At 40.1% G+C, this 27,957-nt stretch overlaps 1 protein-coding gene across 3 annotated transcripts in view; it reads right to left on the bottom strand.

The window, feature by feature from the left end:
• The window catches only part of nbeal2 (neurobeachin-like 2), a 223,152-nt gene that overhangs the window by 92,356 nt on the left and 102,839 nt on the right, over positions 1 to 27,957 (bottom strand). For 2 of the 3 annotated variants that reach the window (XM_073049239.1, XM_073049245.1), the window contains exons 7-20: positions 26,764 to 26,849; positions 25,329 to 25,635; positions 24,746 to 24,852; positions 21,850 to 21,936; positions 16,411 to 16,494; positions 15,120 to 15,218; positions 14,120 to 14,694; positions 11,664 to 11,796; positions 10,541 to 10,660; positions 8,250 to 8,559; positions 6,971 to 7,053; positions 5,070 to 5,162; positions 4,487 to 4,658; positions 3,649 to 3,782 (exon numbers count right to left, since the gene is read on the bottom strand). In XM_073049239.1, coding sequence (XP_072905340.1) covers positions 3,649 to 3,782; positions 4,487 to 4,658; positions 5,070 to 5,162; positions 6,971 to 7,053; positions 8,250 to 8,559; positions 10,541 to 10,660; positions 11,664 to 11,796; positions 14,120 to 14,694; positions 15,120 to 15,218; positions 16,411 to 16,494; positions 21,850 to 21,936; positions 24,746 to 24,852; positions 25,329 to 25,635; positions 26,764 to 26,849 — 2,390 coding nt within the window. The remainder of the gene's footprint in view (positions 1 to 3,648; positions 3,783 to 4,486; positions 4,659 to 5,069; positions 5,163 to 6,970; positions 7,054 to 8,249; positions 8,560 to 10,540; positions 10,661 to 11,663; positions 11,797 to 14,119; positions 14,695 to 15,119; positions 15,219 to 16,410; positions 16,495 to 21,849; positions 21,937 to 24,745; positions 24,853 to 25,328; positions 25,636 to 26,763; positions 26,850 to 27,957) is intronic. The other variant, XM_073049254.1, reaches the window with a different exon arrangement.

Here is a 27,957-nt window from a genome sequence, read left to right as displayed (position 1 = left end):
TCTTCAGTTTTCTTTTGCTTTCATACAAATTGCTTTCTGACCCCTCCATTCCCTAGAACTTGGTTGTTGAATAAGACTGAGCTGAAATTTCCTCCGCTAACCATTGGAAAGACAAAAGCTATTTTCTTCCCCTATTACCCCTATTACCCATCTTTTTGTCACATACATGTGATTACCACATTTCACAATGTTGGTATCTGACCAAAACATAACTTCCATATCATCTCTAAAATGACCTACTTCCATTCATAACTCTGCCTTGGCCCTAGCACATATGCTGCTTAAACGTTGCAGTTCTTTGGTTAACTATAGATTTGCGTATTCCCCTGCACTCCTAACCAGGTTTATTTCCTTTTTTAACATGCCAAAACTGCAGCCCAACTTCGGAATAAATTCCAGTTTGTGCCCCATTGCTGCAGTCAAACAGGTGTTGCTATTTATCAAGTGTCTGCAAATTCAGGGTTTTTCTTATGAGAAAAGTCAACAAGTTTATGAATAATGTTCATTCAAAAACACCAGTGTCTGGCAAAACCTCCTCATTAAGTTTAATGAGACCTTTTCACTGTAATGAGACTTGATTAAGTTAAAAAAACAGCAAAGGAAGTTACACCCCTGGCAATCCTCTATTGAAATTTCACTTTTCTGTGAGTTCTCATCCACTTCAGTTCCAGCTCCTGCAAAGGGAAGATTGCTTATTTTTTGTGTACTAAGACAAGGATCCCATAGTGGTTTGCAATTTGAAATAATAAACAGAGTATCACTTTTTTAAGAAAAGATTATTTTTCTGCACTTCCGAAAGTGAGGGGCATTTCCTTCTACAATGTTCCAAGCATTCTCAGATCAGGTACAACATAGGTTATATACAAAGTAAATTTTGTGTTTCAATGTCAGGATTTGAACATAGAACACAGAATAGTACAGCACATTACAGGCCCTTTGGCCCACAATGTTGTGCCGACCCTTAAACCCTGCCTCCCATATATCCCCCCACCTTAAATTCCTCCATATACCTGTCTAGTAGTCTCTTAAATTTCACTAGTGTATCTACCTCCACCACTGACTCAGGCAGTGCATTCCACGCACCAACCACTCTCTGAGTGAAAAACCTTCCTCTAATATCCCCCTTGAACTTCCCTCCCCTTACCTTAAACCAATGTCCTCTTGTACTGAGCAGTGGTGCCCTGGGGAAGAGACACTGGCTGTCCACTCTATCTGTTCTTCTTAATATCTTGTCTACCTCTATCATGTCTCCTCTCATCCTCCTCTCCAAAGAGTAAAGCCCTAGCTCCCTTAATCTCTGATCATAATGCAAACTCTCTAAACCAGTCAGCATCCTGGTAAATCTCCTCTGTACCCTTTCCAATGCTTCCACATCCTTCCTAGAGTGAGGCGACCAGAACTGGACACAGTACTCCAAGTGTGGCCTAACCAGAGTTTTATAGAGCTGCATCATTACCTCACGACTCTTAAACTCCATCCCTCCACTTATGAAAGCTAACACCTCATAAGGTTTCTTAACTACCCTATCTACCTGTGAGGCAACTTTCAGGGGTCTGTGGACATGTACCCCCAGATCCTATTTGACACTGAATAACTGGAAGAGAAGTAGATGTCTCACGGTGCAGATTCTCAGAAATATAAAATTGCAATAGATTTCAGTTACACTTCCCCATTGATCACTCGAGCTTCTCTTTCTCTCTTTCTGTCTCTCTTCTTCATCTCCCTGCAAACATCTCACTCTCCCTCCCTGCAAATGCCTCCGGTTCAACCAAAGCTTGCAAACTCATCAGAATTTCTGGCTTTAAAGCTGAAATCATGTAAACTTTTTGTAAAAACTGGAAGTAAATTTCCTTGAAATTTAAAATGTTAAACTAATTCACAGGATTAAAGTACAGAGAAAACTAAATCCTCTGAATGTGGATCAAGAGGTCAAAATTTAACTTGACAAATTAGGCTCTGGAATCAAGTGACATGATTTTTTAATTCATCACCGATGACATTTATATAGTGATGACAAGGCAGTTGCTAATAGTCAATAGTGACAATAGCATTTATAATATTAGTTGTGAAAAATATTTGTTGATTTAATGTTGTTACATCTTAAAAGAGTTTGGCACATGCTTGCTCTCTGCTGGGAACTTATCAATGAGGAAATTTTGCTTGGAGCTGCTTGTGCCTCAAGGACTGATGTTAGCAATCTACGGAGACTATGTATCCAATTGCAAGAAGATATTAAAACAAAATGCAGAATATGCAAATGGTTCATAAATTAATTTAAACATTGGCAAAAGAGCTTTGTACTATTTTGGAAGGAAAAATAAGAATCTAGTGGACTAGTACAAAAAATATTAAGATACACACAGCATTAACATTTAATAAATCATAAACCAAACAAACTATGCACTTTGGTGTATTTCTTGAGGAATAGTATTAAAGTACAGGAACTATTCTAACATATGCATTAGATTGTATTTGAGGACATTTAAAGTCATATAGAGATGCTGGAGAGAATACAATAATATTTACAAAGGAATTAACAGAAATATCCAGAATTATACCTATCAGATAAGGAAGCATAGATCTTCTCTTGTAAAAGTGCTGATGGAGGGATGAGCTAATAAGGATTTTGAAAATTAAGAAGGGTTTCAATACATAAACATGCTGGGAAAACATTTGCAGAATGGTTGCAGGAAAGAACACAAGGGAGAAAATTAAGGCTATCAACATATGATAGTTTCTGGGAAAACAAATAGTGAATTTAGAACAGAACTTTGTTTTATCCTGAGATTGAAAAGAACATAGAACTTGTTACCCTCAGGGGTTGTGGTGAAAAATATAGCTATGGCAAAGGGGAGACTAGATTATTCTTTGAAGGAGAAGAAATATAATTCAAAATAATTTAAATGAGGAAGGATGGAGAGGGGTTTTTACAGGAGCTCATGTGTCCACAAAGACTGCTTGGACTGAATGGCTTGCTTCTGTGCAGGTCATCATCTCAAAATGAGTGCATATTCAGTTATGATAGAAGTTCAGATGCTGCCAATCACAGAGGAAAACAAAGTTCAAAATTCTGAGTCTGAAAAAGCGACAGATAAAGGTGCATTTAAAGTTTATTTTAAGCTGAGTTTGACTGAAACAGAAGGGCTGGAATCTGAAGCAAACAAGCTGCTGGGGGATCTCCATGGATCGTGGAGGCAGAGGGATACTGACCTTTCAGGTCAGGTCCTGATGCAGGTTCTTGACCTGAAATATCGACCATGAGTTTGATAGAGCTTTGTAGGGCAATTTTATTAATGGCCACAAAGCAACTTCAGCTAAACAGTGTTGAGGCCGAAATCTTACCATGCTTTCATGTCTCAAATTCCAAGAATGGCAAATTTTATATCATTGTGAGTATCCCTATTCAATGGGGAGCTATATGTACTCACTGGGAATCTAATTTTGACCTTAACTTCAATTCCACTAAAGTGTTACGCAAGGTTGTACTCAGCCGACAAAGGGATGGATGTAAAACCGAGCCAATCTGTCCTCTACAATGATCAATCCTTTTCCTTTTGTAAATGGAAACCATCACATGATGTTCCAACTACATGAAGCACACGTTTTCCCATCACTGGTATTTGGAGGTCAGAGCAATAAAACCCTTACCTTTTGCAGCAAGGCACCGATGATAGCTGGGCCATTGCACTGGATGAGATTTTCCTGATTTATAGGATGATTTTGAATAAAATTCTTAATAAGCAGCAAGAAAGCAGCAACACCGTTTCTCTCCAGTTTGCTCTCTTAAAAAAAAGCACAAGAATGTTAGCATGAAGCTAGCTATTTGACAACCTCTAAAATAAATGAATTCTTCCAACTGTTCATTACTAACTTTCATAGTAAAAAAAACTCTATTTGCTTTAAGACTACATCATGAAATTAAGCAAAAATCAGTAAGATTTTCCAGCCACTTATATAAAAAAATCATTTGGAAAAGGATTATTGTTGTGTCTATAATTCTCCTGAGGGTGAAAGAGCAAAATCCCAAGATTGGGAGTGAGAATTAAACTCATAAACACCTGATAGATCTGAGCCTATCTGGCAATTGCTGAGAGAGCTTTGGAATTTCTGGAAGTCTCTATATAAACATAAGTCTTCCTGTATAGATATCCATTATATATTTCTTCTGCTCAGCAAAGGCGCTTTGCAGCCATATATTTTCATCAATATGACAAAATGTCCAAGGGGACTATATCAGGCAACTGCTGCCTGATGTAAACCATTCCTGATAGTGCGTACCTCTCGTCTCCTCCTAACCTTCTCTACTAGAAGGGGGAGATAATCTCCAGTCAGTAAGTGAACCCCATCATCCTGTTGAACAGCTCGCTTGTCATTTTCTGACCTATACAATTTTCATTTCCTCCAGTTTACTGCAAAATTGGAGAATGTGAATTAACCCCGGCAACCTCTTCCCGATTCCTCCCTCTCACGGGTCCATTTAGTTTACCTGAAGACTTTCCCAAGGGCAGGACCATGCTCTGGAAGTTCTGTGAGGATGTCAGTTCTGGTCCCACAAGGTCAGACGTCTCTTGGTTCTCCTCTGAATCATCACCCTTGCATGACACTTGTTCCAGCAAGAGGAGGAGGGACCCCATGCCTCCCATGCAGCTGATCACATCCTTAATCACAAACAGGAAAAACATCAAAGCAAAATAGCTTCGCATGCCACCAATATTATATTAAAGAATTATTTTTATATCATTAAAGGAAATGAATCAGGTATTTTATAGATTACTACCACGAACTGTTCAGGGGCTGCCTCTAAATTATAAACACGAGAAAGTCTGCAAATGTCTCTAGATTAAGGCAGGCAATTGTTTATGTACTGCCTGAGTGTTGACTGTCTGTACAGGATTGACTGTGTGGATAGTTGCAATGGTTGGCCCAACATAAATGAAATACATTGTTATGGCATCTCAAGCATATTTATTTTTGGATAAACAACTCTTTCTGGTAGATGTTGATATTATGAACTGAATCACAGAAATGGGAGCAAACATGTTGGCTTACACAATATTTTTGATACCTACCTTAATATCCCAGTTGATTGTGTTGTGCCCGGTCAATCTCCCATCATAAGAATGATTTGTAGAGAGGTCCAAGCAAATATGATTTCTGCATGCCTAACAACAAAAGAAATAATTATAGCAGGTAAGTATCCTTGTAGCCCCTAAAAGCACATTCGGCAACCTCAGGCACAAACTATGACTACACTCTTGGAAGGAAATATTCTGAATTTATTTCCATATGTAATGTCTTCAACCACCTCCTGACCAGCACCACCATTGCTCTCGATATGCACAACCTTCCCACTTCATCTGCTTCTCCAATTACAGAATGTTACACTGGAGATGAAGCACATTCAGTTCACCATCACAGCTCCTTCTATATAGTATTACAAGGACAACAAAAACCTGTATATTTATCCAATTCTTGAAGGCCACAGCAGAACCATCCTCCATCAAATCTGCAGAGAGTGGATTCCACATTCCAACATCAATATGTTTAAAAGATTTTCCTCCTGTCTCTATGAGCTCTCCTCCCCTTTAATGTATACTTGTGAACTTTAATTCTTGACTCACCACCAACACAAACCAGCAGTTTTTCCATTCTCTGCTCTGTTCAAGCAACTCATTGTTTGATAAATTTCCATTAAACCTCTTCTAAGTCTTCCCTTTTTCACTGAACTAGTCCCAGTCTTTCTAATCTATCCTTGTAACTGTGGTTCCTCATTCCAGAAGTCAATTATTTTTCTGGATACTCTCTAATGGCTTTGCATCCTTCCTAAAATGAGGCACCAGACTTGTTCAGAATATTCCAAGTGAGGCTGAATCAGTGTCCTAGGTCCAAACTTATCCACCTGTGAGATTCAACTAACTGGCCTATAAATGTCAGACTTATCCTTGGTCCCTTCTGTGAATGAGGGAGAAACATTTGCCACTCACCAGATCTCCAAAACCATCACCACATCCATTGAATGTGGTCAGTGTTCCCATGATGTCCTCCTGTATTTCCCACAAAATCCCAGGATGCACTTCATCTGGTCCTGGTGACATAGCCACTTTAAGTTCTGCCAGGTTTTCTAATACCTTTATATTGTCAATTTTTTGCCACATCCAGTGTTTTTACTATCTCCCTCACTATTACTTTGAAAATACCTTATTTCCTGATGAAGACATGAACATTTTTCTATAAGCATTTTAATTACCGCTCTCAGCTTCCATCAGACTATTCTCAATTTTGTCCTTACTGAGATGGACTCATCCATCTACTACCATTTTACTATTAACTATCCTGTGAAAACTTTTAGGTTCCAATTTATGTTGGCAGCCAATCTTTCCTCATACTTCCTCTTTACTGCTGTCATTTTAATTTCCACTTCTCTTCCTATTCTTTTAAAATCAGCTTAGCTCTTGCTGGGAGGATCAATTTGCAACTTGCCATATGCAACCTTTCTTGCTTTATCATTCTCCACATCTCCTTTGTCATATGTGGACCTCTGAATAGTTCCTCCTGCTCTACAGTAAAATATGCCTCACTCATAAGTGAAACATATCTTTTTTAAAGCCAGCCCATTATCCTATCACAGTTAAATTATGTTTCTAGTTTAGCTGGGCCTGATTCAATGTCATCTTGCTGAATATGGCCACCTTCCAATTAATTACTTTTGGTTTGGATTGCTCATACTATTGTTTTGTAGCTAACCTAAATCTTATGATGATATGGTCATTACAAACGGAACTTTCCTCTACAAAAACTTGGTGGACTTGACCCACCTCAGTTGCTCAGAAACAGATCTAATCTTAGCTTTGTCAACAGAACAATAGCTAGCTATTGTTATGAATAACAGTTTTTCACATTTTTGATGTGTATTTTTTTGTTCATCATTTGAAACTTCCAAATTGAGAGTAAACTTGATGAACATAATCACCTTGGGAGAGTAGTAAAGGAGTAGTTTACTACTCAGATCTGATATTTCACCGTCCGGCTTGAAGGGTAACAGATTGTTTGGACCTAAAGAATAAAATACAAATGGAACACAAATTAGTTCTCTGTTTTTCCTAGTCTGTGGGTCTGACACAGTAATCCAGCAATCCCAATTCCAGCAAAGGGCCACCATACAGGGATTTTGTCTCCGCTTACCCTCACGTCCCATGGACGCTACAGGAGAAAAGTGCAGAGACAGTCAAACCATTAGAGTGAGGGAAACAGCAAAGACTATGGAGACAGACTGAGATGTGCGCAATGGATACTTGAATAAGGAGCAAGACAACTGAGAATATATGCTGGGAGCCAGAGAAGTGAGATGGGGAGATAATGAGAGGCAGAAAGATGTTAAAACAGAACAGTGTTAGGATGAGATAGAGATAGAGATAAAGATTGAATGTAATTGCAGGAGAGAAAGATCAAGTCACATTGATACAGCACTTTCACATCCCCAAATACTGAAAGGATTTGTGTTTAGATGTTTTTGTTTCATAAGCAAACATATGGATAAGCAGTGCATGGTAAGATTACATGATAACTAGTTTTTGGCGGTGATGACTAGATGAACACTGTTGGCCAGGACAGGAAGAGAACTAGCTTGCGTTTCCTGATATAGTGCAACCAGACTAACTCTATTCACCTTGGCAACAAACAGAGAGGCATCTCCAACAGTTCAGCCAGTAGAAATGCATTTAAGTATTAGATAATGTTATGTGTCCACTTTTATAAGAATCAGATAATCATAACAATAAACAGGAGTACAGTAAAACATAATGTCCATGCTAGCACCAACATCATAAACTGTCCACAAAACAATTCCACTCCCATATGCCTGCTGGAAACAAGACCCAAGGCAAACATTGAGCGAGATACTGAATGAGATGGACAGAATGGGATCACTTACAACAGAGTTGAGGATGAAGTAAGTGGCATGTTATTGTAAAAAGAAGTGGTAAGTCATTATACTAAGGACACCTTGTGGAAGATCAAGAGGGGTGTATCCTACACATTGGTAGAACGAGATGTTTTTCTTTGGGCGTGGTACAAGTACTGAATTACATGTGAGCAGAGCATTGCCAGGTGAAGAGAGGCATTCATCTTTACTGCTGCGCATGAAAACAGCTTGATAATGAGACACAGTCACGTTAGTGGAAAAAAAAGTAACTAAGTATGGTGCCTTAAACATTAGGGTTCTACAATAATAGAGAGACAAGATCACTCACCTCCAGTAAAGAGGGCTTTGATGTGCATCGGCTGCAAGGCCTCGTGAAACACAAACACAGATCCCAGCTGGCCTTCCAGGGAGGTGGGTGTGCCCCATTCCGTATCCTGTGTGCCGGCTGCGATGGTGTGGACGACCGCTGGCAACAAGCTGGTGTCTCTGGTGGGAGGGGCAAAGCTGGCGGGGAAGGACTGAGAGCGGTTGAGCGGGTGGTGGGAGGTGAAGGAGAGATCCGGAGACTGAGAAGGAGATACAATAACCGTTGTAGTTGTCCTGTGACCCGCTGAGCCAATGCAGCAATATGTGAACGACTGATGAGGATAAAATATACACAAAATAAAAGTTCAGCAGTTTCATAAATGAAATATTAAAAGAAATAAAAAGGATGTGAGAGAAGCAGCTGCCGGCATATGAATCAAACTCGTCAAGTAAATGTACAGGGCAGAAGCTAAACACAATATTCATTTTAAAACAAAACCACAGGAGGAACTCAGCAGGTCAAGCAGCATCTGTGGGGGGGAGGGGGGCAAGGAATTGTCAATGTTTCGGGGGCGAGGCACCACACGGATTCTGCTTGAACTATTGAGTTCTTTCATCAGTCTTTTTTGTTGCTTCATATTTCAGCATCTGCAGTCTCTCATGTCTCCATTTTAAAAACAAGATACATATTGGAATAGCTAGTCGCATCTTAAGATCAATTTACAAGGACATCCAAATCCCTCTGAACATCAACATAGCTGCTCTCATTTTAAAAGTATTCTAATTTTCTTTTTGTCTCATCTCATCCATGCCTACATTATACTCCACCTCCCAACTCCTGATTGCTTCACATAAACCACTCTCTATCTTATTTTTGAACCTTCTTCAAAAACTCCTTTCCACCTCACTTTGTAATACTAGCAAACTTGGATAATTGCACCTCGACCTTTCATTTAAATCATGAATATAGATTGTAAATAGTTGAGGCCCAAGCTGGCTTGTCGTGGCAGTCTACTAGTTACTTGTCAAACTGAAAATAACCAATTTATCTCCTCTCTTAGTGTGCTATACTGTATGTTCTATCAATGTGAAGTTTTTATGCCAAGCATATGCTATAACTGTAACATAACATAACTGTAACTATAACATTGTGTGCTGCGTCTGTGAGGCTGAGTCGGGCGGCGCCGTGGAAGTCCATAGCGGGGGTATTCCCTTCTGCCACCGGCGTGGGATGACGAGACTGTCGGGACCCTGGGGACTTGTGGAAACTGTGGTGATTTCTTTTGAACTTACAGTCCTTTAACATCTTGGACTATTTTTACTGTGCCCATAGTCTGTTTTTTTTTTATCAATTATGCTATTGTTTGCACTGTTGTAACTATATGTTGCAATTATGTGGTTTTGTGCAGGTCTTGTAGCTTTAGTTTTTGGTCTTGTTTGGCTGGTGGATTTGGAGCTCCTTTCCGGGGAATGCGCTAGATGGTAGCGCGATATTAATACGCAGCAGCCTCTCCGGACTCTGGATTGGGGATTGCCAAACGTTATGTGGATTTTCTGGTGTAGTCTGTTTTGTCATATGCTTTTGTGATATCATTCTGGGGGAACGTTGTCTCATTTTTTAACTGCATTGCATTTGTGGTTTCTAAATGACAATAATCTGAATCTGAATTGTCTGTGAGGCACCTTATCAAATGCCACTTATATTCCAGATACATTACCTCCACTGGTTCCATTTTGACCCCTTTGTTCCATTCAATAAATGTATCACGATAACATAGATTAATCATGTTTTTAAAAAAAAAAATAATCTGTTCTTGAAATGCTCTGTTATAATTTCCCAAAATACTGGATGAACTGGCCTATAATTCCTTGTTTTCATTCTTGCTTCATTCTACTTCTTGAAGAGCGGTGTTATAGTTACAACATTGAGAAGACATGGAACAGGAACACCAGAACAAGAGAAGGTCCTTCAGCTTCTCAAGAAGACATCTCCTAATGTTCTACCAATAATCTACTATCTAAGCAAAACCAAAGACAGATCTTGCAATGTGAAAACCAGCTTTTGAATTTCATTTCACATTTCACAATACACACATATAATTTTTCTTATTTAAATGTAAAGAAACCTAAATTAAATTATTCACCATGTTTCTCAGAATGGCATTTGCTTAGTTAAGGTTATGCTGAAGTATAACATGAACTCCAAGTATATTAAAAAAAAAGCATAGTAAGACTCTATTTTTTTCCAAAACTTTTATTGATATTAGTGAAGAAGGAGAACATTCATAAGTTTAAGATCTAGATCACTCTTACCTCGTTAAGTGAAGGAAACCGTAACTGTGCAGTCTTCCTCAGGTAGCCGTCTACGTAGATATTCACCAAATTCTGCCCGAAGGGTCGGCGTCCTGCGATGTGGACAATGTCAATGCAGTGCTGCAAACCAGAGACAGATAATTAAACGTTTTTCTCTCCATATCACGTAATTTCTTTTTGAGGGCGTGAAGTTGGGAGTGACGGGTTAAGCACATGCTTTACCAAGATTCAGATTCATTCATTTATCTCGTGTACATCAAACCAGATCATGAAATGCGTCATTTGCATTTGAAACCAACACAACCGAAGGATCTGCTGGGGACGGCCTGCAATGGTTACCACACATTCTGGCAATGTAGCAATAAACCAAGTACCATAATAGACACAACAGTTATCTGAAAGTTTCTTTATCTATGCTGGCACACACGAAGATTTGACATATTACTCTCCAGCAGCATGTTGTGCAAAAGTTTAATATTGATGTAATCTTCTGTAAGGAAGGATATAAAATCGTTTTTTACTGTAATATAGCCACTAACTGTTTCAAAGATGGGTGATTGTCCTGAAACATTAAATCAGTTTCTCTCATTTCAGGATCTTCCTGACCTAATGAGCATTTTCAGCAAATTTTGGCTTTATTTTCCATTTTTATATGCCAATCTTTAAAACAGGTCTGACAGAACTGCTATTCATGTTATTTTGTAGGAGTTGCCCATAAATCGACCTTCTCTAACAAAGCAGTGGTGTTGGCATCAAAGGCAGAAGAAGGCTACGGTACTCTGAAGCACTGCGATTGAGTATCTGAGCTGCAGCAACTCTAGGGGAACCCTTGCATCCATCCCACAGCCATTGGCTTGTAACAAGGACAGCTCCAGTTCCCTACAAACCAAAAACCCGACAACAGTTATGATCCACAAAATTCAGCTGAAGGAAATGAAACTTCAGAGAGATTTTTGCTTGCTTGGCTTTGCCTGTGTTCCCTGTGTGGTTGTCTTTTAACTGCTTTCTAAAGGAGCCCAGGGAAACCATACTAGAATTTCAAATTCTCAGAGAATTCAGGCTTTGACAATAAATGAACCAGCACAGATGGGGAGTGGCAGCAAGAGATGGTGGAGAGTCATACCCAGGTTGAGTCATTAAAGCAGCAGTCTTGGAGAGCTACAGTCATGTATTCTCTTTTTGTGCAAACTGCAACGACCAGCATCCCCTCTGCGGTGAAGAAGGCCTCAAATCCAGTGCCACTGGCTGTAAAGAAACTGCACAAAAAGAAAAACAGTTTGTTAAATGGCCTTCCTAGTACTTCTGTACTCTCCACCTTCATTTTCAGTTTTAGGATCCATTTCCTTATTTCAGGAGTGCCTTGCAGTTAGAAAACTTGGGTTTCTAACTGCAAAACACACACAAAATGCTGGAGGAACTCAGCAAGTCAGGCAGCATCTATAGAAAAGAGTACAGTTGATGTTTTGGGCCGAGACCCTTCAGCGGGACAGAAAGCTTGGGTTTGTTATTTTCCAATACTCAAGGTAGAGAACAATTTTCTGAATGAAGGGTTTGGGCCTAAAATGTCGACTGTCACTCCTTTCCATCAATGCGATGTGACCTGCTGAGTTCCTCCAGCATTCTGTATGTGTTGCTTGGATTTCCAGCATCTGCAGATTTTCTCTTGTTTGTAATTTTCTGAATGCGCTGATTTGCTAACTTCATTTATCTGACTGTTTCTGAATTCTCAAGTGAGATACTGGTGTCTCTCCCTGGCAAATATGGCTCTGCAAAGAAAGCCTGCTTCTGAAGCTCAGTCCATTTGATTCTAAAGCCATTCTCTACTCTTCCTGTCCTGACAGCGTCTGAAGGAATAGTACAAACAGCTGAAGAGCAGGTCTAGTAGTATATATACAAACGTTTGTAGGTTAATTTTGTTATACTTTCTCCAAGTGGCTCAGCCCCAATTCCAAAGGGGCTGCAACAATCCGACAGTTTTTCCAGCCTCCAGCCCACCCAATGTGATATCTCCACCAAAGTCAGTGCTGTTGAACGTTGAACCCATGTCACTCCCTAGCTGTGGGAAAGTGATCAGAATCACGATACCCCGGAAGGTGACAATTTGGCCATTTCAATGCTTTTGACAGCTCCCTGCCCTATTATATCACTGCAAAATTATTTCCCTGAAGTGCCTGTCTAACTTCCTTTTGAAATCATTATTTGTTTCCACTTGAACGACCATAGCCGGGAACATGCTCCAGATTGTTACCATTATTGCATAATGAAATTCTTCCTCACATCTCTCCTCTCTTCCAACCTAACCACTTCTCTTGCTGAAAACCTTAAATCAGTGTCCCCTCTTCTTTGTTCCACCTGCTAGGAGGCGCAGATATTCGTTACCTATCTGTTACAATCATGTACACCTCCTGCACCTATCCCCACGACTCCTTGTGTTGCTGCTAAAATGTCACATTCCAGAAAATACTCCTATAAATCTCTGAATGTTTTAAAATGTGATCTATCTAGAATTCAATATGATTTGACTGCTTTTTGTATTTCTATTTATAAAGCCCAAGATCTCATAAACCTTGCTGATTGCTTTCCAGTATGTCCTGCCATCTTGAAAATCTGGGCATTCCAACCACCAGACACACACTTTAGAACTGTGTCATTAGAACTATATTTCCTCTTAAGTCCTTTCAGCTGATGTTCATCACTTTATGCTTCTCTGTCTTAAATTCCATCTACTGTTTGACTGTTCATCTCGCTGGCATATCATGTGCCACTGAGTGATGCTGTTTGGATCTAGGACCTGAAGAGCCTTCTGGGTGAGGCAAAGATTCATAAGCATCTTCTCCAACCTTGTTTATTGCAGTCTGTAATATCAATGTGCGTCCCTCTACGGACGAGGTAACTGTTCTGCAGAGGACGTACGCTCTGTCTACAAAGGCCACTTTGGCCTTCTGGATGCATGTCATTTCAACTCCCCCTCCCTTTCCCATATCGACCTGCTTGTTCTCGGCCTTTCTATTGCCAGGATATGGCCAAATACAAACTACATTACTTCCAACCACTGTCACTCAATTCTACCTGTCCTTCTCCCCAATATGACTCCATCTGCCCATCATCTCTTTCCCCAGTTGGTTCAACCTAACTCCTACCAGCCCCAGCTTCACCTCCCCCCCCACCCCCCACCTCTTTATACCAGCCATTTCCCAATTTGCTGTCAGTACAGCACAAGCCTTAGTACAGCTTTAGTACCTTCTGGTACAGCACAAGCTTTTACCTTCCACGATAATTCTTGTGTGTTGCACCTTATTAAATGTCTTCTATAAATCGGAGTAGTACAGTCTATTTGCCTGTTACCCTTTATCCACAATATATATTACTTCTTAAAAGAGTCAAATAAATTGGACTAGCATAATTTTGCTTTCCCAGGAACATACTGATTTTGATAATTAGCAATTAACACTTACAAGTGGTTGATTTTTGATATTTCCTGACAGTACAGGTCAATAACATTTGACAATTTGTATTTATACAGGTTGGTAATATCTTAACTGGTAGTTCTCATTTGCAATTATCATTTACAATTCCTACCTGTACAGTTGTTTCCTTTTTGGCCTCTTTCGTAATAAGTAAAAGTCCTCTTGTTCCTCATTCAGACAGAGCCATGCATGAAATGCAAAGCCATTACCAGGCCACTTATGGATGGTGGGAACCATTATTCCTGCCATGCTGGGAGTCAGGTCAAAATACTGCAGCACACTTTCTGAGTTATCTTTCCTTGCCATCGCTGACAAGGCCCGAATCACACGGGTGGTGTACGGGTGTGCTTTGCTGTCATCGGTCCGAAGAAGCTTTATCAACTGCCGAAGCTCTGGAGGTTGAATGGAGAGACTGCCTAGTGACTGGAGAAGGTCAATAAGGTTCTCGCTGCACTTCCTGTCGAGCTGTGCGTGGCAGCCCAAAGATGTCAGCACAGTGGGAAGCATTCCAGCTTTTACACAAGTCGCACGCGTCCACAGCGTGGCATTACAGACTTTCTTTAGCCACTCAGAGACAAAGATCTGTAGATCACGGGACTTCAGATCAGGAATCCACTGCACCAAGATTAATAAGGGTTGCTCATTGTTGATCATTGTGAGGTCGGTCATGTTCTCATCTTCAATGGCCTGCAAACAGAAGGGAACCATCACGAGATGTAAGCACTCACATAACTAACCCATTCAGAAAAGCTGGAAGCACAACAGTGGCCATCACTTTTATCCTCAACATAACTGGTAATGAAAGATAGATTGTAGGTTTTCCAGTAATTTGAATAGTAAGGAATCAAGGGCTATGGGTTTCATATAGAGAAGCATCACTGGGGTAAATGAAAAACCTAGATTTTGATAGAATGGTGAAGCAAGTGCAAAGGGGCAAATGGCTTACCACTGCTTCTACTTCTCATGTTTCTATAAAACACCCAGAGCCCAAGCGGAAGATCAGTCCAAGTGAGATCCCACTGTCTTCTCTTCCACTTCACTGTAAGATTTTATTACCAGTTATGGCTTTGTTGAAATTTAGTTTGCAGCTTGGTGTGTCCAGCCCTACCTACCATGTTCATGAGTTCTTGCAGGAGACGACTTGTTGGCTCTCCTTGGCTTTTCAACACTTCATACAGGTGGGAATAACCAATCCGCTCCTTAAACACCTCCTGTTGGCAAAAGAAAACACAAGTGATGTTTAAAGCAGATATATGAATATTGCAAGGACAAATCACCCCGGGACATGGGACTGTGGTCATTCTTTTCTATATACAAACACAGTAAGAGTCACAATGTAATCTGCTAACTCTATCAGAAAGCTGATAAAAGCGAGTGAAAAAGACTTGCAGTGCCTTTCCCAGTCTCAGGACATCACATTGTGCTTTACCACCAATGAAGGACTTTTCAAGCACTGTTGCAATATGTGGAAACACAACAGCCAAAGGACTCCTTGGAAGCACAAAGAAGAAATATCTGCTGGAAATCCTTTCTGGTGGTGGTAGTTGAGCAATAAATTTTGGTCAGGTGCTGGCAGAACACTTCATTCTTTCTTCAAAATAATGCCCAGGGCTGGTTTGCCTCCAGCTATGAAGCTAATCAAAGCCTCGGCTTAACATCTCATCCAACAATGGCACTTTGCACAGTGCAAGACTCATTCTGTGTAAGCTTAAAATGCCATCTTTAGAAAATGTTCAAAAGCTCTGCAGTGGAGCCGAATAAAACATGCTGAACAGAAAGAATCATAAATAATTAGTAATTATACCTCAATTGAAAGACTGAGAAATCAGGACAAATCAAGTTTCCTTCGAAACTGAGGTAATGGTCTGTTTTGATTTTTTTCCTTTATGGTAAATAAAATCCTTAGGAAAAGCAATAATGCTATTCTGACCCAATGGCAATTTCAGTAAAGAAACAAAAACCAGTGGCTGTTGTATCAATCTGCATTTTCATGAGTTAAAGTCATTCATTGAAGGGTTGGGACTGATGATGAAGTGAAGGACCAAAAATTGGTTGGAAGAACTATACTTTAGAAATTTCCACCTGAAAGTATTTCAGTGGAATTGTTGATCCGCTTCTTCATTCCAAATGGGGACCTGCTCCAGGGAATAGCAAATTTCACAGGAAAGTGATTACAAACAGACAGCGGCTAAGTAGAAATTTCAGGCTAATGTATTTTAACACAGATATGATATGATTTAACACATCCCCTGATATGAAGAGCCTGATTTCAATTCTTTGTCCTATGAGAATATGGCTGCATAACAAGAAATGCAGATAAAGACAAAGATCTAAAACAGGCTGTTTGGTAATAGAGAGGGTTAGGGTAAAATTGAGAGGACACTGGAACTCCAGATATCATACCTTGGCAGAGGGTGAATTCTTCATGATTGCTGTCAGCACTCTGATAGCGTGGACTGTGATGGAATCCGATTCTTTCTCAAATACCTACAAAAGGGGCAGATTATTACAACAACTCCTTAAGAAGTCAATAAAGTGGTGCTGCAGCTACCTACTTCAGAAGCAAGGCCAACTGTGAATGTGCTCATGAAGCCAGACTGCAGAAGGAGATGAGGAGACAGGACTGTAATTGGGTTGTCGCCTTTGAAAATATCATTGTGATTGGCTCTGAATAGTCATCTGAATTTGCATTGCAAGTAGCACCAGACTGGGCCATTCAACAAGTTGTCTCTATTTCATCGAGGGCAAATAATGATGATAAGCAAGTGCCAAATTGCAGTGACATGTAGGCACTGGCAGATGGGAAAACTGTGGAAAAAGTAAAAGGGAAGGAGAGAATAGAGGAGGTAACTGAATTCTCCAGAATAAACAATGCAGAAAGTTTAGAAAGAACTAAGAATTTAACTTCAGGCAAGACGGAGACAAATTTGAGAAGAGGGATGGTGAATACAGGATGGAGGGCATTATATCTGAGTGTATGCAATATACAAAAAAAAGGTAGATAAGCTTATCGTGCAGTCAGAAATTGGCAGAAACATTGTTGGGGGCATCTGATAGTCATGGATAAAAGAAGATCATAGCTGAGTCCTAAACCTCCAAGGATACACATTCTATCAAAATTACAAGCAGATGGGCAGAGGGGTTGGGATGGCATTGTTGGTAAAAAATGAAATCAAGTTCTTGGCAAGCAGTGCCATAGGATCAGAAGATATAGAATCCTTATGGATATAATTAAGTAACTGCAAGGGTGGAAAGACCCAGTTGGGAGTTATATGGCTCTGAGCAATAGCCGTGTTGTGGGATACAAGTTACAGTGGGAGATAGAAAATGCATATAAAGGGGGCAATGTTATGATAGTCATGGGGGATTTCAATATGTAGGTAGATTGGGAAAATCAGATTGGTATTGGATCCTAAGAGAAGGAATTTGAAAAATGACTATGAGATGGCTTTTTGGATCAGTTTCTGGTTGAGCCCACCAGGGAAAAGGCAATTCAGGATTGGATGTTGTGCAATGAACCAAATGTGGTTATGGAGCTTAAGGTAAAGGAATCCATAGGAAGCAGTGAATTAAATATGATAGAATTCACCTCGCAGTTTCAGCAGGAGAAGCTAAAATCAGATGCATTGGTATTACAATTGATTAAAGATAACTACAGAGGCATGAGAGAGGAGTTGGTCAAAGTTAATTGGAAGGGACCCCAGCAGGGATGAAGGTAGAATAGCAATGTTTGGAGTTTCTGGGAGTACTTCAGAAGACATAAGATCAGTTCATCCTGAAGAAGAAGCATTCTAAAGGAGGATGAGACAACTGTGGCTGACAAGGGAAGTCAAAGTCAGCCTAAAAGCAAAAGAGAGGGCATACAATATAGCAAAAATTGGTGAGATGCTAGAGGATTAGGAAGCTTATTCAAGCCAACAGAAGGCGTAAAAAAACAATAATGAAGGAAATGGCATAAGAACTGAGTTAAATATTTTATGTCAGTCTTCACTGTGTAAGACACTAGCAGTTGTCAGAAATTCAAGAGTATCAAGGGACAGAAATGAGTGTAGTCACTATTACTAAGGAGAAGGTGCTTGGGAAGCTGAAAGGCCTAAAGGTACATAAGTCACTTGGACCAGATGGACTATACCACAGGGTTCTGAAAGAAGTAGTTACATAACAACATAAGAAATAGAAGCAGGAGGAGGCCATCTGTTCTGTCAAGTCTGCTCCGCCATTCAATATGATCATGGCTGATCTGAACATGGACTCATCTCCACCTACCTGCCTTTTCCCCATAATCCTTAATTCTCCTACTATGCAAAGATCTATCCAACCTTGTCTTAAATATATTTACTGAAGTAGCCTCCACTGCTTCATTGAGAAGAGAATTCCACAGATTCACCACTCTTTAGAAAAAGAAGTTCCTCCATCCTAATTTTACTCCCCTGAATGCTGAGTCTACGTCCCCTAGTTCTAGTCTCACCTACCAGTGGAAACAACTTTCCTGCCTCTATCTCATCTACCCCTTTCATAATTTTATATGTTTCTATAAGATCTCCTCCCATCCTTCTGAATTCCAGCAAGTACAGTCCCAGGCAACTCAATCTCTCCTCATAGTCTAATCCTTTCATCTCTGAAATTAACCTAGTGAAACTCCTCTGCACTGCCTCCAAAGCCAGTATATCCTTCTTCAAGTAAGGAGACCAAAGCTGTATGCAGTTCTCCAGATGTGGTCTCACCAGTACCCTATGAAGTTGTAGCATAACCTCCCTACTCTTAAATTCAATCCCTCTAGCAATGAAGGCCAACATTCCATTTGCCTTCTTGATAGCCTGCTGCACCTGCAAACCAACCTTTTGCAATTCATGCACAAGCACTCCCAAGTCCTTCTGCACAGCAGTATACTGCAATCTTTTACCATTTAAATAATAACCTGATCTTCCATTGTTCCTTCCAAAGTCGATGACCTTGCATTTCCCAACATTGTACTCCAACTGCTAGACCCTTGCCACTCACTTAACCTATCTATATCCCTTTGCAGACTCTCTGTATCCCCTACACAATTTGTTTTTCCATTCAATTTAGTATCATCAGCAAACATAGATACATTACACTCAGTCCCCTTCCAGATTGTTAATGTATATCGTGATCAGTTGCGGGCCCATCACTGAGCCCTGTGGCACACCGCTCACCACTGTTTGCCAACCAGAGAAACACCCATGTAGCCCAAGTTGAAGAGATTGTGGAGGCATTAGTAGTAATCTTTGAAGAATCACTAGATTCTGGAATAGTTCAGAAGGACTGGAAAATTGAAAATGTCATTCCACCTTAAAGAAGTGAGAGAGACAGAAGATGGAAAATTATAGGCCAGTTAGCTTGTCTTCAGTGATTGGAAAGATGTTAGGGTCTATTACAAAGGATTAGGTTTCAGGTTACTTGGAAGAACATGACAAAAGAAGGCTGAAGTTGACATGGTTTCCTTAAGGGGATATCTTGTCTTACAAATCTGTTGGAATTCTTAAGAGAAGTAACAAGCAGGATAGACAAAGGAGAGACAGTGGGTGTTATTTTCTTGTGTTTTCAGAAGACCTTTGACAAGATGCCATGTGAGTTTGCTAAACACAATAGGAGCCCATGGTATTATCGGAGGGTTCTAGCACAGACAGAAGATTAGTTGACTTGCAGAAGGCGAAGAGTGGGAATAAAGAGGGCCTTTAATAAAGAATAGGTAGGAAATATCCTTTGTTTTAGAGGAAAGGCAGAAGTTCCCAAGGTCATTTTGTGCTCAAGGGCTGCCTGTAAATTACCAGAGTTATTGATGAACAGAATTTCACATGTTGCACACGATGTACATCTGTGGATGGTGATCCATCCTATGTGATTCTTTATGCTTGCTGGAATCTTATCCAAGGCACAGCAATTAAGGTGCTTGTGGAAAACATTTTGAACAAGTTTTATAACTGCAACAGATGAGAATCTCCTTATCCTTCCCCTGTAGTTACAGACAGTAGTACCCAATGGCTTCAATGCAGATACAAGTCACCAATATGCTACATTGCACAAACCATAAAAGTCAGGAAATTGTTTTAGTGGTATTAGAAACATGAACATCACACCACAACAATGATCCATTTCATGTCCATTACTATAATAGGAATCGGTTTCTGCTTCTAATTTGCAAAGGTCATTTCATTTGTAGTCTATAAATACTATTCTGAGATTCATAGTGACCTTATATGATTGCCTTTATGAAGCTCTATTCTCTGTCTATTTCTCTCTCTCCAACAAACTTCACCTTTTGTGAAATGAATTAGTTTGTCCAGTCTTTATTTCCTCTGATAAGAATAAACAAGGCCATTTAAGTTCTCAAGCCTGTTCGACATTGAAATTTATTGGTGACTTCCATCCAAATCTCTGTTATTATCCCTAAAAAGAACTATCAATCCCAGTTTTGAAATTTTCATCTAATCCAGCATGAAGTGTTTCAGAGAGAAAGTCTGAATTTCCTTTCCCTTGTTCTTTAAAAAAAAAGTGCTTTCTGACTTCACTCCCAAATGCTTAAGCTCCTAATTTAAGATTGTGCCATCTTGTTTTGAATTTGCCAATCAGTAGATATTGCTTCTCTGCATTTATTCTTTTCAATCCCTTTTGCTACTTTCTGCATTGTGATGAACTTGGACCTTAATCTTCTATACTCAAGGGAACAAAAGTACAGTTTCAGAAATCTGTAATCATTTTGTATGAAACTGTCTTCACTCCAGTAGTTTCCAGATATGAGAATAATACTTTGTATGAAGCTAACCATCGACAGTGGAATTCTAACATCTTGAATATTCTAACCTTCCTAAAATGCAGTCATTTTCCTCATTGTGCCTCATTACTAAAAGTTAATACGTTGAAAGGGAGTTAATCTTGCTCTTGCATAACTCCTTGCTTGTCAAAGACTTTTATTTGTTTTTTTTTGCTGGGAATCAAGTGGAAACCCCACACATACTCAAGCTGATCTCTATCTGCCATAGTTTAAACTCGCTTAAATTGTCCATGGTCTTTTAAACATGCTGCTCATTCCTGCAGAATATCAACAGGCAACATATAGCAGATCACAGATCAAAACATTAAACCTTCTGTAAATCTGTATGACATTTTCATTGCCTTATGCTGGTAGTGTAATAAAATATTGTGATTAAGATTACAAGAGGTTTGTATATTTTTGTTCAAGTTTGGCTATGTAAATCAAGTTTGTGTACGTTTGTTGTGGTATGACATTAGTTATTTCACAACCATGAAATTCAATCAGCCTAGTAGAGATATACTAATGATTGACAGCCAAGCACACAAGCAGGAAATAGGATCAGCACCCCAGCTGGTATCAGCAAGCTGCAGCTTCCTTGTATTTCATACATTAAGTACCTGCTTTCAGGTTTGTTTTTCTTTAAAATAATTTTTTGTTCCAATACTCAGGTTACAAAGTTTCTCTCTGCTGCTGTAGGAGGTTTGACATTAAGTGAAAGGGTAGGGGAAAGAGACTGTAGATAGCAAACAGAATGAGGGTAGGCAGGAGCAGGAAGGGGAAACAGCAGCAGAACAAGAAGGGGAGGTAGAGGGCACGAGAGGGAATGAAGAGAACAAGAGTGGAAGGGAGATGGGGAGTACAGGAAAGAGAAGGTGATGGAGAGTATGAGAGAGGGAGGGAGATGCAGAGAATGAGATTGAGAGAATGATTGGGCAGATGGAGAGAACGAGAGGGGCATGGACAATAAGGGGATGGGGAAAAGTTTTTCAATATATGACTGCATCGTGCTGACATCAAGCCTGGTCATTCATTTTCATTCAGATTATCAGCAGCTGCAGCAGTACCTTACTGAGATTGATTTCAGTCAATAATTGAGTGGTAAGGTCAGTCCCACCCTTGCAGTCATCCTTAGATCTACTGCTTACATAGAGCTGTCAAAGAGAGGGAAAGGAGAGGCAAGGGAGGGTTGATGGGGAGGTTGGAAAAGCAACAAAAAGAAAACAGAATGTATAAAATACATGACATTGGAAACCACACAAAGCTCACAAAACACAACAGAGCAACACAAATTAACTTCTTAATTTTCAGATGGATAAAATGTTCCTACTCATTGTCTAATCATAAAATTATTTCTGATGGAAGATACTTGAGAAAGAGCATAACAAGATGTCCTCACTGCAGAAACTTGGGAAGACTTCCAAGGTCCTCAGTCGTCCATGTTTGCCCTTTCTGTCCTAAGGAATGGAAATGAAAAGTGGCATAGGAGTTGATCAGAAGGTAGAAGGTCATCAGGGAACAATGTTACTGGCTGAGGGACTGTGGGCCCACTTGGTGCTGTAGTTTGTCACAGTGGCAAATGGATCTCAATGTGGGAAGCATAGGGTGATGCATATTCATTAAAATAATCAAATGGCACATCAGCTTTTATTGCAAAGGAGTTGAAGCTAGAAAAGGGGGATTTTAGTTGCAGTTATCCAGGATCCTGGTGAGCATCTACAGTACTGGTTCCAGTTTTGGTCTTTGTACCCAAGGAATGAAGCAGTTTAACAGTCCAAATAAACTTCACTGTGTAAATTCCTGCGAAATGAGGACTGTCCTATCAAGAGTGATTAAATAGTTTGGGCCTGGATTCTTTAGAGTTTAGCAAAATGGCGGGTGAAGTTACTGAAACGTTCAAAATTCTGTGGGGGCTTGACAGGGTAGATAAAGAGACATTTTCATTAGTGGCAGAACTTCAAATGACAGTACATAGTTAAAAGACAAGGGACCAGCCATTAAATACTGAGATTCACAGTACGAGGGGTGATTGATAAGTTCGTAGCCCAAGGTAGAAGGAGTCAATTTTAGAAAACTTAGCACTTTTATTTTTCAACATAGTCCCCTCCTACACTTACACACTTAGTCCAGCAGTCGTGGAGCATACGGATGCAGGAAGTTTGAAGTTAATAACTCATCTCCTTCTACCTTAGGCCACGAACTTATCAATCACCCTGCTGTGGACACTTTCTGGAGGTCCAAGACCACTGGACTAAGTGTGTAAATGTAGGAGGGGACTATGTTGAAAAATAAATGTGCTAGGTTTTCTAAAATTGACTCCTTCTACCTTAGGCCATGAACTTATCAATCACCCCTTGTATGTTCTTTACTCAGAGGGTAATGAATTTGGAATTCTGTACCCTGAGAGCTATGGAGGCCAAATTATTTTAGATGGAGTTAGTTAAGTATTTGAAAGAGCAAACAATTGAGGAGCGTAGGGAAGTGACATGGAGGAGGAACTGAGGAGCAATGGACATATTGAATGGAGGAGCAGGCTTGAGGGTTGTGGTGCTCTGCTACTGCTCCTGTGTGTTCCTGGATCAGTTCTGTAATTGGTTTGGATCCTGCACCATCTCGTGGGTCTGTTAATAGAGTCAATGTCGAAATGTGCAGTGAGAACAACAAGGTTTATTACATCTGTTTTTCTTTTTAAGTATGTCTTTTGACAGTGAAAATATACTCAGCTTTGACCTTCTTCCTTATAAGAATGCACAAAACATGCTGTTTGCACACTGACTGGCTCAGATGTATTGTCCTCACACTGACTGGCTCAGATGTATTGTCCTCACACTGACTGGCTCAGATGTATTGTCCTCACACTGACTGGCTAATTGCACAGCCCATTGCAGTAGATTAATTCACGTCTAGTCACTTACGCACATTGAGTTGGATCATCTCAGATTCACTCCCCAGAATTTACCTACCAATAATCATTAAAAGATACTCTCACATTTATGCACTCACATTCATTAAAAGAAGCACAAATAAATAAACACAACCTTTTTATTATTAAAATTCTGGCAGCTTCTATAAAATCAGATAATCCTTTCTGCTTGATAATCAACCATTCCATCTGCACTGAAAACTACTCCCCAAGAATTTGGGTATCAACTGAGAAAAGTAGGTTTGTACCTGTTGACAGTTTGTACTTGAAAGAATAGCCTGTACATATTAAAGTGGCCACTGAGTGTATGTTTGTAGAATTCTACTGCTGTAGCTCATCCACTTCAAGATTTAACATGTGCATTCAGAGATGCTCTTCTGTGAACCATTGTTGTGGTGCTTGGCTATTTTCGTTCTGTGTTCATTTCCTGTCAGCTTGAACCAGTCTGGCTATTATCCTCTGATCTCTCTCATTAATTAGGGCATTTTCACCTACAGAACTGCTGCTCACTGGATGATTTTTGCCTTTCGCTCCATTCTCTGTCAACTCTAGAGACTGTTGTGTGTGAAAATCCCAAGAGATCAATGGTTTCTGAGACACTGAATTGCTGCCACATGATTGGCTGACAGATAATTGCATCAATGAGCAGGTGCACATGTTTACCTAATAAAGTCACCACTGAATACATCTTGTCCAACTCATGAAGTATAGACACTTGAATCGGGTGACAAATCATAGCCAGGGCTGAAAATGGGGAGAGGAATCACGGAATCTTGCAACACTGAAAGTCATTCTGACCATAGTATCTGTACGGCTCTTTGGAAGAGCTATCCAGTTGATCCCACTCACATTCACCCTAGGTTTCAATCCCTCTTGAATCTTCAATACTGATTTCGGAATTCAAGCATTTCTAGTTTTCCCTTTCATTCATTCAATAAAATTTTCCGCAGCCCAACTTCAATTTTATGAGTCCAGGAGACAGAAGCACAGAACACCAATAGCAAGCGACGGGGCAGACCCGCTCAGTAAGCTGTCCATACCTTGCTGTTCTGGATGAGTCTGATGATGTGCTCAAAGCAGTTGTTATTAAGGAACATGGCTTGAAGCACAGGGCGATCCTTACAGTTCAACATTTCAGAGATAGAACCTGTAATATAAAAAGCTCAGTTTGGTTTTCGTCACCTCTGCAGATGAAAAGACAGCACGACATCCACAACAGCTGAGCTGCCAACCATTTTGCTTGGAATTAAAACATTGGAACTGACCATAAAAGAAAATGGCCTATCTAATTCATCCATGTTACATCACGATTCTATAATGATACACCAAAAGTGCAGCTCTAGAGTAATCAATGTAATTACAGGCTCAAATTTGACACAAGTCATGAAGAGCTTTAGAAACCTTAAGTTAACCATTAATTACAACTACCACGTGTACTAAGTGTACATATGCACTATACTCTCACTTTTTTTTCCTGGAAGAAATTTAATTTTTGCATCAATACCATTTGCTTCCACTGCTTTCCAAGAAGAATTAACTTCTTGTACATTGAAACAATGCTTCCAAACATTGGCTTTGATTTTTCCCTTTTAGATATGAAAATGTGAAAGCATCTTCACTTACTGAGCATGTTGATCCGTAGTGTGATGAACCCATCCTCAAGCCGGGTTTTTATTCCCTCCTCCAGCACGGGCACGGGCCGGTCAGCATTCAACAACTTAAAGTAACCTTCCAAAATTGTCTTAATCTCCACTTGCCTCTGGTCAAGGCTACTGGCATGAAGAATGTGGATCATTGAAATCAGGCACTTTAAGGCAACGTGCAGTGGTCTGGTGTCCTTCGGCTCCTGAGTTCCTGTGTCACACGAGGTCCTGAGAACCAGCATGAGAGCCTCAACTGAGGTGGAGGTGATGGCAAGAAGTGCATTTTGCTGTACGAGAAGAGTCAGATGCAGATTTAAGTTATGCATCAGGCAGGTTAAATTCAACTGAATAAATTTCTTTAAGTGGAGTGATGCACTCAGTCATTCCACCATGCATTTACACCAACACTTGATGTGTTTGGGTATCCACTCAGACAACGTTCCCTGTGTGGCTGATCAGGCAGCATATACTTAGTCACTGAGCCGACAAGAAAGGACATGACAACTGTTAGCAGCAAAGGTGCTCAGTGGGTTGAGCAGTATCTGTGGGGTTGGGGTGGGAGAGGGATTGTTGACATTTCAGGTCAAAATGGTGCATTAGAAGTGAGAGTGGAGAGAGGAAATAGCTAATATAAAAAGACAGGGGGAGTGGTGAGGCAGAGGTCTGAGGTAGCTAGTGGATAGAGGGGGGTGCAAGGGAGTGTTGAAGGATGACTGACCGATTGAGCTAGATAGGGTAGAATTCACCTCTGCTGAGAGGAAGACATGGAAAGCGAGGCCTGTTTTCTGGGGTTTTGTCGTGGGCAATGCAAAACTTTGATTTTTGAACACACACATATGCAAGAGTGCCTGTGCTCAATCACTGAGGTCAGAGTGACTTTGGTTCTGGAATGGAAGTGAAGGAGTTTGGACTGCTTCCCATTTTTATTGTAGAGTTGTTCTGCTTCAGTGTAAAGCTTGTTGGAGGTGATGAACATTGCAATAAGAAAGATTGATGGGACTGATGGAAAGTGTGGAATTGTGAACCAGGAGGTAAATCTAGCAGCAGACTAGAACAATCATGTGTTGTTTCTTATATTTTCCCATCATGTAGGAGTTCGTTCGGCCCATTGAATCTGTGTCAGTTCTCAAAGTAATTCCATTCCCTCACTTACAGTATTTTCCTGTAACCCATTTTCTCAGATGGTTATTGACTCTGCAGATTCCCCTACAACCACTATTTATAGCTGACTATTAACCTACCAACCTGCGAGTCTTTGGGGTGTGAGAGGAAGTCAGGGAACCAGAGGGAAAATACAGAAGTGAAAGGTCTTGTCCTCTCTCTAGGAAGTGAGTGAGGAACACAGCACCAACAAAAAGTACTTTTTTTTATATATTAGTTAAGTTTTCAGTTTGGAATGACTGCTCAAGTTTTACCTTACTCCCACTGATAATGGCTCCATAAAGATATATCAGCCGCAGTTGAATCATCTTTGGCAAGCTCTGACTGTTCTGGAAACTTTCTACAAGATCATGAAAACAAAAATTTTTTTAAGTTAGAGTAGTGCCAAATGGGAAAGTTGTATTTGTACAATATTCCCATATCATTCAGGGCTTTAAAGTACAACCATGGGAGAAATTAACCTCAATAATTATAGTCTATTTCTATTGAACAAACAAGTCCTTCAATAGGAAATAGATTCTGCAGAATGTACAGAAGTTGAAGGTAATTTTGATACTGGTAGAAGGGTAAATTGTACAAACTCTTATTATCTCTCAATTACTCTTATATTATCTCTCAATTGTCAACTTCACTTAAGTCAATGGGAACTAAAACAAAAGGACAGAAGAGATGTATAAAGGATGATGGCCATAGAGCCAGAAAACCATAAGTCATAAGGCACAGAAACAGGCTGTTCAGCCCAACTGATCCATGTTGACCAAGATGCCCCATTCAAGTTAGTCCCATTTGCGAGATTTCTAAATGTTTTCAATCCATGTACCTATCGAACTGTTTTTGTACCTGCAGTACCTCTACCACTTCCTCTAGCAGATCATTCCACAAAGACACACCCTTTATGTAAGAATTTCCAGCATCTGCAGATTTCCTCGTGTTTGCTCTTTATGTAAGAGAGTTCTTTTTGTTTTTACACAAAGGGTGGTCCGTGCTTTTGAGTCCACAATTCCCCAATTCTGGGGAAAGGTCTGTGAGTGTATTCTATCTATGCCCCTGGTGCTATTATTCACTTCTATCACCACTCAGTGTCCTATGCTCCACAGAATAGAGTCTTCGCCTGGCCAACCTCTTCCAGTCCTTCAAGTCCTGGCAGCATTTTTGTAAATCTGTTCTGCATTCCTTCCAATTTAATAACGTCTTTCCTATAGTAGGGCAACCAAAACCGAACATAATGCTCCAAGTGCATCCCCACCAGCATCCAGTACAACTGCACCATGACCTCCCAATTTATGTAACCAATCTTCCGGTTTCCTTTCTCATGTCACACACTTCAGAACAAACATTTCAGGTTAATTTTAAGTGAATACTGCTAGAAAATCCAGAGTCTGTTTTGTATCACTTCAGTGATCTACATAACGCTATTACAGTGCTACTACACAGGCTCAATTCCGCTG

This window comes from Hemitrygon akajei, chromosome 1, assembly GCF_048418815.1.
Source record: "Hemitrygon akajei chromosome 1, sHemAka1.3, whole genome shotgun sequence".
NCBI lineage: Eukaryota > Metazoa > Chordata > Chondrichthyes > Myliobatiformes > Dasyatidae > Hemitrygon > Hemitrygon akajei.
The sequence above is the reverse complement of the archived record's forward strand: the minus strand, read 5'-3'. Positions and strand labels throughout refer to the sequence as shown.